Consider the following 15,892-nt stretch of genomic DNA (forward strand, 5'->3'; position numbering starts at 1 on the left):
GAATGCTCGGGTCTGTGGACCTCAAGTCAGAAGAGCATGCACATCAACGGCAAGGAGCTATTAGCAGTCCACTTGGCCTTGATGATATTCGAAAGCTTCTTCGAAACTAAGCGGTAGAGGTCAACTCAGACAACACCACAGCTTTGGCGTACATCTCCAAGCAAGGAGGCACACACTCCTTCACGCTGCTCGAGATCGCAAGGGACCTTCTCTTATGGTCAAGAATTCGAGGCATCTCCCTGTTGACGAGATTCATCCAGGGGGACTTGAACGTCTTGGCAGACTGTCTCAGTCGGAGGGGTCAGGTGATACCCACGGAATGGACCCTCCACAAGGACGTGTGCAAGAGTCTTTGGGCTACTTGGGGTCAACCCACCATAGACCTCTTTGCCTCCTCATTGACCAAAAGGTTACCAATCTATTGCTCTCCAGTCCTAGATACAGAAGCAATCTACATAGACGCGTTTCTACTGGATTGGTCTCTTCTGGACTTATATGCATTCCCACCATTCAAGATAGTCAACAAGGTACTGCAGAAGTTCGCCTCTCACGAAGGGACAAGGTTGACGTTGGTTGCTACCCTCTGGCCCGCGAGAGAGTGGTTCACCGAGGTACTTCAATGGCTGGTAGACTTTCCAAGAAGTCTTCCTCTAAGAGTAGATCTGTTACGTCAGCCCCACGTAAAGAATGTCCATCAAAGCCTCCCCGCTCTTCGTCTGACTTCCTTCATACTATCGAAAGACTCTCAAGAGCTAGAGGCTTTTCAAAGGAGGCAGCCAGTGCGATTGCAAGAGCTAGGAGAGCTTCTACCATTAGAGTATACCAGTCGAAGTGGGAAGTCTTTCGAGACTGGTGCAAGTCAGCATCTGTGTCCTCGTCCAGTACCTCTGTAGCCCAAATCGCAGATTTTCTTGTACATCTGAGAAAGGTTCGCTCCCTTTCAGCTCCCACGATTAAGGGCTACAGGAGCATGTTGGCTTCGGTCTTTCGACATAGAGGCTTAGATCTTTCCAACAATAAAGATCTCCAAGATCTCCTTAAGTCTTTCGAGACCTCTAAGGAACGTCGTTTGGCAACTCCTGGATGGAACTTAGACGGGGTCCTAAGGTTCCTCATGTCAGACAGGTTTGAGCCATTACATTCAGCCTCCCTGAAGGATCTCACCCTCAAGACACTTTTCCTAGTGTGCTTGGCTTCGGCTAAAAGGGTCAGTGAACTTCATGCCTTCAGTAAGAACATCGGCTTTTCTACAGAAAAAAGCCACTTGTTCACTTCAACTTGGTTTCCTGGCCAAAAATGAACTGCCTTCTCGTCCTTGGCCTAAATCTTTTGATATTCCTTGCTTATCAGAGATAGTAGGCAACGAACTGGAAAGAGTTTTATGTCCTGTTAGAGCTCTTAAGTTCTATTTAGCTCGTACTAAGTCATTACGAGGTAAATCTGAGGCATTATGGTGCTCAGTTAAGAAACCATCATTGCCTATGTCAAAGAATACTTTGTCATATTTTATCAGATTTTTTAATACGAGAAGCTCATTCTCACTTGCATGAGAAAGACCGATGTTTGCTTAAGGTTAAGACGCACGGAGTTAGATCTATAGCAACCTCCGTGGCCTTCAAGCAAAATAAATCTCTGCAAAGTATTATGGACGCGACTTTTTGGAGAAGCAAGTCAGTGTTCGCGTCATTTTACTTAAAAGATGTCCAGACTCTTTACGAGGACTGCTACACACTGGGTCCATTCGTTGCAGCGAGTGCAGTAGTGGGTGAGGGTTCTACCACTACATTACCCTAATTCCAATATCCTTTTTAATCTGTCTCTTGAAATGTTTTTTAATATTGTTTTTTGGGATGTACGGAAGGCTAAGAAGCCTTTCGCATCCTTGTTGATTTGGCGGGTGGTCAAAGTCATTTCTTGAGAGCGCCCAGATTAGGGTTTGATGAGGTCCTGTTGTATGGGTTGCAGCCCTTGATACTTCAGCTCCTGGGAGTCTTTCAGCATCCTAAGAGGATCGCTGGGCTTCGTTAGGAAGACAGACTTATAAGGCAGAGTAATCGTCTAAGTCAACTTCCTTACCAGGTACCTATATATTTTGGTTTTGTTATATTGATAACTGTCAAAAACTCTTAGCTTATACGCTGTAAACTTTATTAACTCTGGTCTCTACCCACCGCCTTGGGTGTGAATCAGCTATTATATATTCACCGGCTAAGTTAAATATTTAAAAATGATATTTTAATTATAAAATAAATTTTTGAATATACTTACCCGGTGAATATATAAATTAAAGGCCCTCCCTTCCTCCCCAATAGAGACGCAGCGGGACGAGAAGAATTGAAGGGTTTGTTTACATGCAAGAGTGGTATCTGGCCGATAGTGGCGCTGGTGGGCACGCTCGCGAGTTTTTGAGCGTGTTTTCTGTCGAGCCGCTGAGTAGCAGCTATTATATATTCACCGGGTAAGTATATTCAAAAGTTTATTTTATAATTAAAATATCATTTTATATAAAATTAATTGGATAACTACAGTATATAACTGTCATTGAAAATAACCAAGTTGCTTACCCTCAACATTAACTACAGTACAGTATTAACACTATTGAAACTATCAAATAAAAATGGAATTATAGCTAAGAAATTTATTATTTCAATACTTGATGTAGTTCACTTTGCTTCCCTCGCCAAAGCTCTGTCTTATCAACTGCTATCATTAAAGAATCATAAGTATTGTAATTCCCACTCTCCCTCAAATTGACTTCTCCCTCCCCCCAAGTATATCATGGTTGGGCATGCCATTTGTGATGCTTTATGGTAATCAATATTGGTTTGGAACTTCATATTATGGATATTGTTAAATACTGTAAGTCTTTCATTCGCAAAAACGAGTTTTCTTTCCAAGTTATTTGCTCCCACATGAATACAAACCCTCATCCTTTAATAGGAGTATGATTTTAGATTGAATTCGGTTGTTAAAATTTCAACCAGATGTGTCGGTGGTTACAGGCAGTAAGTGGGAAATGCCCTGCCCTGTTGCCAGCACACTAGATCGTCACTTTTGACTTCAGCCTCCGAGGTACTGTATACAGATTCACTCTTGGTGCTCTTACATTGTCTGTTTAACTTTTTCTTCTTCATCTTTTCATTGAAAGTGTATTTGGTGATGGAGAAACCATGAGCAGACATGCTTTCTTGGCCTGGAGTTGCTGATCAAAAGTGTGGATCCCCGTCTTTTATGGACCTCTTGCAGAGGGCATGATTGATCTGTCTTTCCCCTGCAACTACGTAGTGTGGAAATTGTCCATCAGAGCAGTGGGTGGAGTATGTGATGAAAAGGAAGAAACCAGAACAGGATCTTCCTCAAAATCAAGGAGATCCTTTGGCTCTCTACCTCCTCCGGGTAATCTGACCTCTGACCCTTCTCTGTCTCCCTCCCCAAAGGTGACAATGAAGGATGGCAACGATAGTGATATTGGCCTTGGGCAGGTTACAAAAGAAACAATATCAGCTCTTGTTGTTGTAGTATCGATATCTTGCACTACTCTAGTAGGCTGCTGGAAATTCCTCAGAACGGCGAAGAAATGGTCATAAGGACACTTTGGCCTTCCATAACCCTGGAAGGTGTCCCCTTGATGCAGCAGTTGCTACAACCCCAGGGTAGTAAACAGGGATCTTCCCCACCTACTAAATATGCGATAAAAATGCCCAATGTAGACCCACCCTCCTTATCTGTAGTCTCGCTACCGCACACAATGGAGATACTTACAACGTGAAATTAGAATGGGAAGAATCTTTGCAACCCTTCCCCAAATAGTAAAATGTATTCAACCTCTCCTTCTGTGGCAAATTTGCCTGTATCCTCAATGAATGCGTAGGATTACAGTGCGTGATTTAATGAACATGCACAACCATCTAGTGCATCCACTCAAGTTGACACTCACACCTTGGACAGAGTTCACCAACCCTTACTTGTGCTCATGGCACCCACCTTTAAGGAAGAGACTATTCCACTCACTTTTACAGATGTGTTTATTGTGTTCTCCAGAACATGAGGTGCCATTGCACTCTTCCCTCTGCGCACAAAGATGCTGATTTGCACAAATTGCACATTCCAGGTAACGGGGAATGTGTTCAATCATCCTGCTCTCCGGGGATTGTGCTAATCACTCGATTATCGCAATCATTTATGGGCGACTATTCTTTGAGCATTGCGTTTGCCAATTCACTCTCACCAGACAGCACACCATCACGTAAGTGGTCACTAATAGCTCTCAGAGATAGATAACGAAAGTAATTTTTTTTTTTTAGCTAACAGCATGCATTTATTAAGCAAACTCCAATCACACAAATATACTCGCTCACAATTAGGTGATCCGGTAGGCCCTGCTGCTTCCTCCGGTGCCTTAGATGACCGCGGAGGTAGCAGCAGTAGGGGACTCAGCAGTATGAAGCTTCATCTGTGGTGGAAATGTGGGAGGTTGGGCTGTGGCACCCTAGCAGTACCAGCTGAACTCGGCTGAGTCCCTGGTTAGGCTGGAGGAACGTAGAGAGTAGAGGTCCCCTTTTTGTTTTGTTTCTTGTTGTTGTCGGCTACCCCCCAAAATTGGGGGAAGTGCCTTTGGTATATGTATGTATGTACAATTAGGTGTGCGCACACTTGGAGTTGCTGACTCCTCACACTATCTTGAAGATATTTGTGCTTACATTGTCGTGCAAGATCATTGGTTGTGCCACATGCGCACCCCTTTAATTGGCACTATTCTCCAAGCATGGCTACAGTGCAAGTGCACTGGTGCTTACTAGCTCAAGTATGCACACTCCTGCACTGGAGGAGTCATCTCCTGATCAGTCACATACTATTTCCCCTGCTCGTTCATGCGTATCCTGTGATACACACACTCCTGCACATGAACGCTCTCCATGGTATAGGTGACATGCATATGGTATGCACTTTTCATATGACAGACACACTATATACTGTATGACCCTCTCACCTAGTCCTGCACTCTTCTATAAAGAAGCATGCTCTCCAGAGCATATGAGCTGTTCTCCCTTAGGACAATTTCCTTTATGCACAATCACTTCTTTCAAGTTAAACTTAAGGAGAGTAGGCATACATCACAGGCATCCAATCTGAATGAACACAATTCCTCGCCTTCATTCCCCAATTAAGGAGGGTATACAGTATCTAGATTTGGGTCACCTAGTTCCCCTCATATTCACGGTCAACCATTAGATAGGTCAGTGAGTCAAGAAGACTCGTCTGCAAGAATGCGAGTTTATGGGCACTTGTATTCTCGCACCATGGAACATTCTTAAGAGTAGCTCTTGGCCCTAATCAGGGAACAAAGTAACCTAGGGAAATCATTGCAAAATCCGGTGATGGGAGGCTAAACTGATATTGACTGGCACTTTGGTGTCTCTCAGGGTTAAAAGTCTTCATTAGAATTTCCCCTAGTCAAAACTGGCCAAGAAGCAATCAACAGTGTCTATGACCAGATCTCTGGACCCAAGAACTCTAAGATCAACTGGGTCGTATGGGATTCTATCCCAAGCCCTCTCCCGTCAGGAGGTTCTGCGTTCCTGATGAATCGAGCCCTTCTCCCCTCCCAATCGATGTGGATGTAACAATATAGACCCATGGAATCTTGATTGACAAATTAGGCACCAAGAACACAATTGTTTCCTCATCAGAATTGTCTACCATGGAAACTATTTCCATGGCAAGTGTAAAGTTCCCTCTCAAAACTTTAGTGATTTCTAGAAGTAAAGGAAGGTTACAGACTTGGTGCTATCGATAGCAAAAGCAGTCACCTTTTTGATGCACCAGTCTACCAACTGAATGATTGAACACAGATGCAGTAGTCTCAAAACTGGTTAAAAGGTTAGGGCACAGAGAAGCCTTAACTCTTCACACTGCCCCAGTTAAACAGAGCCAGACACTGTTCCCACAGCAAAAAGTTCACAAAGTGGTGGAAATGTGAAGAAAAACGAGCCACAACTCCTTTTTCTACCGAACAGGGACCTTCCAAGGCCCTAGCACATCTCTTCAAACTCCTAAGACATATGCTCCTGATTAGTTAAAGGCTGCTCTTAAAAAAACGCTTGGTGGAGCCAAGACCCAGGCCGGCTAAGACTTCCAGCAGTAGCACAGGTATCACTCCTACCTTGCTATTATGGTCAGTTCAGAAGAGCAGAGGTAGGAGAGTAGCCAGGGGCCCACTATAGTCAGCAGTCCCTTACTTAGACTGCCACAAGTGGGGGGGAAGCCTGACAAACCAATGGGCAAAGTGGCAACAGCAAAGCGCCAAAGTCTGGACTGTACAGGTCCTGCGAGAGGGGTACTGTATTCCATTCATTGGCTCTCTCCTTCCTCTCACTCAGATTTTAGACATATATGTCTTACTTCCCAAACTTAATTGAAACTAATTTTTAGATTTCAGGAAAATTGACTTGTATGAACTGCTGTTTACTGATGTTTCTATTACAATAATTATGGCCATTTATTGAAGGGGGTGGTTACCTAGCGTAACCTTTTTAAAAGAACCATCTAATTTTCTAAAACCGTTATTAGATCCCTATAGGAGACGAGTGTTGATGGAATAGTTTGGTCGACTTACTAAAGAGGTGTTGGCATTAGGTAAAAGTGTGGGTATTTTTTGGTAAATTTTTCTTTTGCTGATTCTTTAGTATGAGTTTCATCTTCCCATATTCAAGAAAGGTATGTAGGTCACTCTGATCTTGATGTGATCTTTAATTTCTTAAGCTGTTGGATAGAAATATTATGGATGGTACCCAAGAGGCATCATGTTTATTTGCTCAGTTTGTGGTAAAAAGTAGGAAACCATCATATTCTTCCTTGGTCAGACGATCTTAGATACGGCGATAGCACTCTTATCTTTGTCATTCTTCTTCATCTTCATTTTTAGATAGAATTACTAACATGATAAAGCAAATATTTAACAGGTCAGTTTGAAGCTTAAAGCTCACATTAAGACCTTTGTTCCTTCCCAACAATAAGATAATGTTAGGGGCAATAGTAGCTCCTCTGATTTATGTACAAACAAAAGAACAAATTGGAATCCTGGTTAAGTAGTTGGTTAGTAACAGGTGGTAAGAAGGAAAAACCCTTCCTATTCACTTGTCACAAACTCCATAGCCACTTTATAATGTAGGAAAAGGAAAATTATAATTTTGGAAAGAGACCAATGGGATTAAAAGATAGTTTCATATTTTTATACCAGGTTTTATAAATCTAACATTTATGATTATTCAAATAAGATTAAAATTCATCTATATCGAAATAATGAGCCTTCATACTCAGTAATTAATGGGATTGTTTATCATTTGTACCATTCTCCCGTGCTTGACGCACCTCCGCTTTTTCGATAAGGTTTATTGATAGACTTATTTCTTATATCAGGCTACTGATATAAGCAATAACACTAGCCTGTTTTATCTAATGTTAACAAGCAATAGTAAGCTATCACAAAAAGTTTTCCATTTGATTGTGAGACATGACTCTCACAAAGAATAGCAATGGGATTTTGGTCATTAATAACTTCAAAGTAAAGGTTTAGCAGGGATTGTAATTAAGAAAAGAAAGAAGGCACATTTTATAGTACCTGTAATTAGATCCAACTACTTATAGCACCCTAATGTGCTATACTTCTGAGTTTGCTCAGTCATGCTATGGACCATTGCATTATGGCAGAGGTTACAGAAACTAGTTATGGTTGTATCTCTAGTTAATTCAGTTTCTTTTATTTACTAGGTGAGTAAGGGTCAGGTTAATTGTGTCATGTATGTTGTATTTAATGTAAGGTAAATTAAGATACATACAACTTTTAATATAGAAAAAAATGAAATTCTTTCAAACTCAGTCTAGTTTTTCCCTTGGCATTCAAGCATTGTTGAATGGCCAAGTCTGTAAGAGCAGAGAGCGGACACATCCGACCTCTCTGAAACCAATTGAAAAGGTGGGGCACAACTACACTGCAACTGAGAGAGGGTACCCAGTTTTCCTGGGTACCCCCTTACACCCTCCCACTAGTTAGTAGTTGGGTAAGTTGCTACCTCACATTAAAGTCTTGATGGCTAGTCTTCCAGCTCCACCAAAAGGTAATCTCTATTAAGTAGCTAAAGGTTTGTATGCTTGGAAAAATACACATTACCTTCAAATTTGGCATATGATATTAGACAAGCAGAGTAAAAAATTGAAAATGTGTGTAAGATCATTCAATTTCAAATTGTCTAGAATTTTAAATCCTAATCCATTTTGCCTTGCTTGCTATCTATTCTGTTGAAGAATGACATTATCAATATAGAGTACAGTAAAGTGAGACTATAAGGCTGGGAAATATATTGAATATTTTTATGATGATAATTTTTGCAGGACATAGATGCAACAAGTGATAATGTCCACATCAATGATGGTGCATTGGAGGTTTATGGAGCTGAATTGCAGGATGGTGGACAATATGTGTGTATTGCATCCTCACCACAAGGGTCTATTAATGCCTCCATCACCTTAGCTGTTGTGGGTAAGCAACACACAATTTTTTTATTTATTTATTGTTTGTGAAAGGTAATGAATCAATCTTTATTTTGTTTACCCAAAAATCATTTAACTGCAGTACAAAAAAAAAGTTAGATACAATAAAATTTTGTTATTTTTTTATGCCTATTTTTTTTTTATTAGAGTTTAACTTCAAACTTTCGACATCTATGTTTTTCCCTTCAGAGGGTCCAGTTCTTGAATGGGTCACTCACAGCCCAGTTCAGATAGAGAAAGGTGGAACACTTTTGCTTGAATGCCATGCTAGAGGGAGTCCAAGACCGACCATTCACTGGGACTACAATCATATGCCAAATGCATTTGATCCTGAAAGGTGAACTTTTGAAGTTTAACAATAACAATTTCCCTTCTTTCTAGGTATAAATTTGGAAATAAAGTCTGCATTTATCCAGAATAGTAATATTTTTCATCTTTGCATAGCCAAGTTTCTGTCTTAAAACTTATGCAATGTTGATTCAGTAATCTGATGATATTTTGTGTGTAAAATACAGTATATTGTTGAAAACCAAGACACGATTTATGCATGAAGAATTACTCGTGTACTGGAATGATGTTGGAATCATTGGAACCTTCCTAAACTAATCAGTAGTTGGATGCCCTTGTATTATTTTATAGGTATCCCTTCAGACCTGAATTCAATAACTTTACACGTTTTGCAGAGTGGAGGTATACTTGAATGGAACTTTGCAGCTGTCTAATGTTAAGATGGAGGATAGTGGTGTGTTTGGATGCACCGCTGGAAATATGGGAGGACTTGTTCGAGCAGAAATTACTGTCAACGTGAAAGGTATTTCTTAGCAACCTTATATATTTTATGAGTATTTTGAAGGAAAGTTGAAATAGTTTTTGAGATTTGTATAATTTTTACTGGTTTCGTAAATATTTTGGATAAGGTCATAATAATAAAAAGAAAAATGTGCATCCTTCAAATGTTATCTGTTTTAGCATTACTATGCAGGTCTCTTGATATCCACTATTATAAAGTTGATTTCATCATCATCATCATCTCCTGCTACGCCTATTGGACGCAAAGGGCCTCGGCTAGATTTTGCCAGTCGTCTCTATCTTGAACTTTTATTTCAATACTACTCCAGTTAATTTACTGTATATTATTTTGTTCCTTAGGTGATGGCTCCCAACTTCTTGGTAGAACTGTTGGTGTAGCAGTTGGTGGAGCAGGAGCTTATATATTACTGGTGGGTGCCATGTTGATTTACTGCAGACAAAGGAGACAGAGGCTAAAACATTCCCCAGCACATACAAGAGGTAAACAGTTATTTGTAGTAATGCATTTTGTTGGTTTTGCTACTGTTTTCTCCACTCCCTTTTAACCTTTTAATTCTTTTATATATTTTTCAGTTTTCCTTGATAAAAATAGTGACTGGTCTTAGCAATAAAATATTTATATCTTGTATAAGAATGAATAATAGCCATTACAATACCCTGTATAGCGGAGGTGCTGGGAGGTCTTTAGATAATTTTGAAATTTTGCTGATTTTACAGTGTTAGGCCAAGGTCCATGGATATTGAAATATGTGAATTAAAGCAATATTTATTCTTCTGTTTATAGCTGAATCAGGAGAAGATGCCCAAAATGCTGAGGAACAAGAAAGACTAATGCACAATGGACACCCTGGTGGAAGCAGCACTGCTGTAGATGTTCGTGAGGGTGCAGCCCATGGTAATGTAAAGCCCACGGTTCCAGTTGACCACCTTTGTCAACTACAGCTCTCTCAAGTCTCCCCTCACACTCTGGGAACATCCACTCAACTAGGCCACTCGCAAGCCTCCACTAGAACTTTGGGAGGATCATCAATATCAACCCAACAGTCCTCTCCTCTCCAGCACAATTCTTCTCCTTCTGCTCAAAGTATAGTTCAGGCCGGCCCTAGTGAATATTACAACACCAGACAAGAGTCTACTTTTATGGGTCTTCATCAGGATGAAAAAAATGGACTTCAGAGGGAGAATATTCAGGTCTTGTTGACCCTAGGTAAGATATTCTAACTTTAAATTGTTGCTTTGTTTAATAAACATAAGTCAAATATTTCATGCCTATGTTTGGTTCATAAACTTATGAAGTACTGTATCTTCATAATTTATATCATGCTTTTATGATGTTTGTTAAAACAAGGCATAATACAAATTGGTTATTTCTACACATATACAAACTTTTCATTCTTTGGAATAGGGAGTGTCTTCAGCATAAGCTGGAATTGCTGTTGAATTTCTATATAAGGTAGTTAATGACCTGGTACCTAAAGCTACTTTGCCCCCAGCATCCTTAATGCCAGCAAGGGAGCAAGATTTTTCACCCACTATGCAAGTTGACAGAGCAGAGATACATGTGTGGTGGCATACCATTATATTCAAGATGAAGAATGTACTTGCAGATGTTCTTGGGCACCAGGGGCAGGTTGCAGGATCAGAGTGGTCCCTACATCTTTGCATAGCAGAGAAGTTCCTTTCCCTGTGGGGGGGTCACCAAAAATCAACCTGTTCACCACACGTTTAAATGGAAGCTCCCATTTGATACCTATGGGCAGTGTTCCAACACTCGTGGGATTCTTTGGACACCTACACTTTTGGTCCTGTTAGCCTGATAACAAGTTTTGATCTTGCCAGGCCTCATAATGACTTTGATTGTTCCCGGATGGCCATGTGTCAATTGTTATCCCGATTTGTTAGCACTTATAGTAGAGATCCCGAGAGAACTACCTCTATGGATCACTATTCTCTGTGAGTGGCACCTTCTGAGGTATTACCAATCTGTTAGTGTGTGTCCACTTCACACTTGGAGACTACCCAGCTCCAGCGAATCCTCAAAGTAAAAGGCTTTTTGTGAGTGACTGCAAAGATGAATGGAGTCCAGTAACAGTCCTCTGTTGCTGTCTACCAAGGAAAGTGGTCGTTTGATAGCCATAGAAGGGGTACTTCTCAGGTTGGGGCATCTTTAATGCAGATTGCAGACTCCCTTATCTAACTGTGCTGAGAAAGAGCCCTCTCAGTTGTGGCTGTAAATTCTAACTGAAGACCATATAGCTTTCCTCATCATGGGTGTATATACTTGTGAGGAGCTTTGTAGTCTTACCTATCCAGGACCTCATTCCCCCGTAGTGGGATGTGATGTTTGTTCTCAAGGCTCTTACAGTACACGTCCCCTTATTAGCCTTTGAGAAGTTTGTCAGACAGAGATCTGACTCTCATGACTGTCTTTATACTAGCCTCAGCATCTGTGAAGAATGTAGATGAGTTTCATAGTCTCTTGTGTAACAAGCCCCACTGAGGTCTGGAAGGAGGTTTCTTAATTTTGTGCCAGTTTGTGGCCAAAACCTAGAACCTGTCAAGACACAATCCCAGAAGTGAGACCTTTTCCATTTCCTCTTTATACGAAGCATTTGGTGTTAATTGAAAAGAGGTACTTCTGTGTCCCATGAGGGCTCTGTGGTGCTATCTGGAGAGGACTTGACATCTCAGGCTTAAGTATCAACATCTTTTCCTTAGTACTGACAGAACCAAGAAAGAGATTTCAAAGAACAGGGTCTCTTTCTAGCTTCATGAGAAAATCCATGGAGCATATGCTTTGGATCCTAGGAGGGTCAAGGTACCAGCTCAGGCTAGAGCTCACAAAGTATGGGGTACAGGGTCCCACATTAGCCTTAAGAAAAGTTATGCAGTCAGCCAGGTGATGAAGGCAGGATTTTGAAAGCACCAACCATCCTTGACAGCCTTCTACATATCCACAAGTGCCTTGAAACTTTAGTTCTTGGTCCTGTGGTGGTTGCTCAAGTAATTATGTAGTCAGGCCAGCTCTCACATAGGACAGAAAGCACTTTGTCTGTGGTAACATTTGAATGAGTGTCTGGGATGAAAGGTAGGGTGACTGCCTCTTTCCTGCCCTTCACATTGTACAATTACATGCTGGATTGGCTTTTGGTGCTGGTAAGCTACACTTTTGAGCACCATTCTAATTAGATTATATCTATATGAAGTAGTTCTCCATTCTCCCTTAACGAGAGGGAAGGATGGTGAAGTGTATATCAAACCCATTGATCATCATTCACCAATTACTTCGTTTCTGACTGGATCTTCCCTTTCAGTGAGAAGAATTTCTTCATTGACCTTGTACCAGGTTCATTCTGAGTACTGTATAGGCTGGGTCCTATCAGTCAGCTCATCCCTGTGATTGGAAGATAGTGAGATGTTGGAGTCCTCTCTCTCCAGGGAGATTAGCATATTTCATAGAAGGAAAAAACCAATTAATGCAGTTCAAGGGGAAGGGGACTTCCTACTCACCAGTTAGTAGGTATCCCAATTTTGAAGGACAAATGTAATGTTTGTATACATACACTACTTACACTTACCACATGTCGTTAACTACAGTACCTCGTTAATGGATTCAACTTTTGTTCTACCTTGCATTGAAGACCTTCCCTATTTTAAAAGTATCAGATTTGTATAGCTAGGAAAAATACAATTTACTTTTAAATTTTGTTATTTTTAAAGGATAGTTTAACCAGACCATCAAGGCTTAAACATGATATAAATTATGTATAATTGTTTTTACCCTTTTTGTAGGATTTTTGCATTTTAAAAACTTTTCGGGATGTGACTGTGATACTTCTTAGCCATGCAAAGTCCTAACCTGATTTGTATACAGGTCGAGGGGAGTTCGGTGACGTGCAACTAGCAAGACTTAGAAATCCAACGGAAGAAGTCAGTGAAGATAATCCTTCAGATTCAGACAAACTAGTAATGGTTAAAGTAAGATATTTTGTCATTGTTTGACTTTAGTCCCGTACTCTTAATAGTATAAGAGCTTCATCCTATTGATTTACTGTATCTGAAGTAGTGTATAATACTGTATGGCCTGGGAAAAAATGAGGTAGTTTTTTTTTTTTTTTTTTTTTTTTTTTTTTTTTTTTTTTTTTTATATATATATATATATATATATAATTATATGGTATGTAATCCAGGTTTACATGTGTCTTGGTTTTAATGGTGCTGTATGAAATAACATAGGTGACTTGAAGTATGTATTCCCCTCAAAAGCTGCTTTCATTTTGCTCAAAATTGTTGGATAGTACTGTATACAGAATACTTCGCAAACCTTATGTATTGCCTAATAAAGGTAAATTTAATTAATTTAATATTTCTACAAAGGTAGTAAAGCATGTGTTAGGATATGAAATAAAGTGATCGCTTGGTTTTCGGTGAGAGTGGGGCTGAGACAGGGATGCGTGATGTCGCCGTGGTTGTTCAACTTGTATGTTGATGGAGTGGTGAGAGAGGTGAATGCTTGAGTGCTTGGACGAGGATTGAAACTGGTAGACGAGAATGACCATGAATGGGAGGTAAATCCGTTGTTGTTTGCGGATGATACTGTACTGGTTGCAGACGCAGAAGAGAAGCTTGGCCGATTAGTGACAAAATTATGAAGAGTGTGTAAGAGAAAGAAGTTGAGAGTTAATGTGGGTAAGAGTAAGGTTACGAGATGTACAAGAAGGGAAGGTGGTGCGAGGTTGAATGTCATGTTGATTGTCATGTTGATTGGAGAGTTACTTGAGGAGGTGGATCAGTTTAAGTACTTGGGGTCTGTTGTTGCAGCAAATGGTGGAGTGGAAGCAGATGTATATCAGAGAGTGAATGAAGGATGCAAAGTTTTGGGGGCAGTTAAGGGAGTAGTAAAAAATAAAGGGTTGGGAGAGTTCTGTATGAGAAAGTGATTGTACCAACTGTCTGTGATGTATGGATCGGAGTTGTGGGGAATGAAAATGACGGAGAGACAGAAATTGAATGTGTTTGAGATGAAGTGTCTAAGGAGTATGGCTGGTGTGTCTCGAGTAGATAGGTTTAGGAACGAAGTAGTGAGGGTGAGAATGGGTATAAGAAATGAGTTAGCAGCTAGAGTAGATATGAATGTGTTGAGGTGGTTTGGCCATGTTGAGAGAATGGAAAATGGCTCTGTTAAAGGTGATGAATGCAAGAGTTGATGGGAGAAGTACAAGAGGAAGGCCAAGGTTTGGGTGAATGGATGGAGTGATAGGAGGATAGATGTGAGAGAGGCAAGAGTGCATGCTAGAAATAGCAATGAATGGCGAGCGATTGTGACGCAGTTCCAGTAGGCCTTGCTGCTTCCTCCGGTGCCTTGGATGACCGCAGAGGTAGCAGCAGTAGGGGATTCAGCGTTATGAAGCTTCAGCTGTGGTGGATAATGTGGGAGGGTGGGCTGTGGTACCCTAGCAGTACCAGCCGAACTCGGTTGAGTCCCTTGTCAGGCTGGGAGGAACGTAGAGAGTAGAGGTCCCCTTTTTTGTTTCATTTGTTTGATGCCGGCTACCCCCCAAAATTGGGGGAAGGGCTTTGGTATGTATGTAATATTTCAGACCAATGTACTAGTAAATTTTTATGGTAAATTCGGTAATATAGCTATTGCCCAATATCATTATATAGTACTTGAGTGTTTCAACAATTACAGAAAAATGTTTTTTTTTTTCCAGGTGGTAAGTACAAGAGATGACCACTTGCTAGCTGAGGTTTGTAGAGAAGCAGCTATGTTTAGTGGTCCTACTCATCCTCACGTCGTATCAAGTCTAGGAATGTGTACATCACACACACCTCACCTTCTTGTCACCCAGTATACAGATTGGGTATGTACTGATGAAATTTAATTTTTAGGTACTCATACTTTATTCATTGTCTATCTGGTCTTTATATCAAAGCTTTATGCTTCCTAAAGATACCTGAATATTTTTCATTTCTGGCTACTGTATATTCTACCTGTGTATATAACTACTGTAATTATGTATGTTAGGCCAGAATCACATAGGAAGTGACACGACACGAGGTACGGAAGCACCGAAATGTGAGACATCTCGCACTACATGTCACCCTGTCGCATAGGTGTAAGCATGTGCTCACGTTTGTCAATTGATACAATGGATTCCTTGGCTGATGTTGCATTAGTTTTATTGAAGGAGCAGAGATAAAAAAAAATACTGTTGCTGCCGTTAGTATTTTCTTGTGAAGAATAGAAAAGGAGAATTTAATAAAAAAAAAAAAAAAACTACTTACTGGTGTGATATGATAAAAAAAAAATTTTTTTTGATCATTTAAAAATGTCATACAAGACTTAGGTGGAACTGAAGTCGATATTGCTTCCATATTTGCAATCTGGGGTATTGGCAAAAACCAATATCAACAGAAAAAAATTAATCTTTATCCACAGTTGAGTTTTGAATTAGTTTTAAAGCTTAGCCTATTAGCAACAGCAGAAATAGTAACAAAGAACACAACAACAAAACACACACACAAAACA

The 15,892-nt window shown here is 40.4% G+C and overlaps 1 protein-coding gene across 1 annotated transcript in view; it reads left to right on the forward strand.

Annotated features, from left to right (window-relative positions):
- The window catches only part of LOC137657346 (inactive tyrosine-protein kinase 7-like), a 212,883-nt gene that overhangs the window by 181,566 nt on the left and 15,425 nt on the right, over positions 1 to 15,892 (forward strand). The window contains exons 10-16 of the mRNA XM_068391682.1: positions 8,392 to 8,539; positions 8,740 to 8,887; positions 9,234 to 9,361; positions 9,700 to 9,840; positions 10,145 to 10,567; positions 13,235 to 13,338; positions 15,075 to 15,224. Of these exons, the coding sequence (XP_068247783.1) occupies positions 8,392 to 8,539; positions 8,740 to 8,887; positions 9,234 to 9,361; positions 9,700 to 9,840; positions 10,145 to 10,567; positions 13,235 to 13,338; positions 15,075 to 15,224 (1,242 nt within the window). The remainder of the gene's footprint in view (positions 1 to 8,391; positions 8,540 to 8,739; positions 8,888 to 9,233; positions 9,362 to 9,699; positions 9,841 to 10,144; positions 10,568 to 13,234; positions 13,339 to 15,074; positions 15,225 to 15,892) is intronic.

The sequence above is a fragment of the Palaemon carinicauda genome, chromosome 18 (assembly GCF_036898095.1).
Source record: "Palaemon carinicauda isolate YSFRI2023 chromosome 18, ASM3689809v2, whole genome shotgun sequence".
NCBI classification, from domain to species: domain Eukaryota; kingdom Metazoa; phylum Arthropoda; class Malacostraca; order Decapoda; family Palaemonidae; genus Palaemon; species Palaemon carinicauda.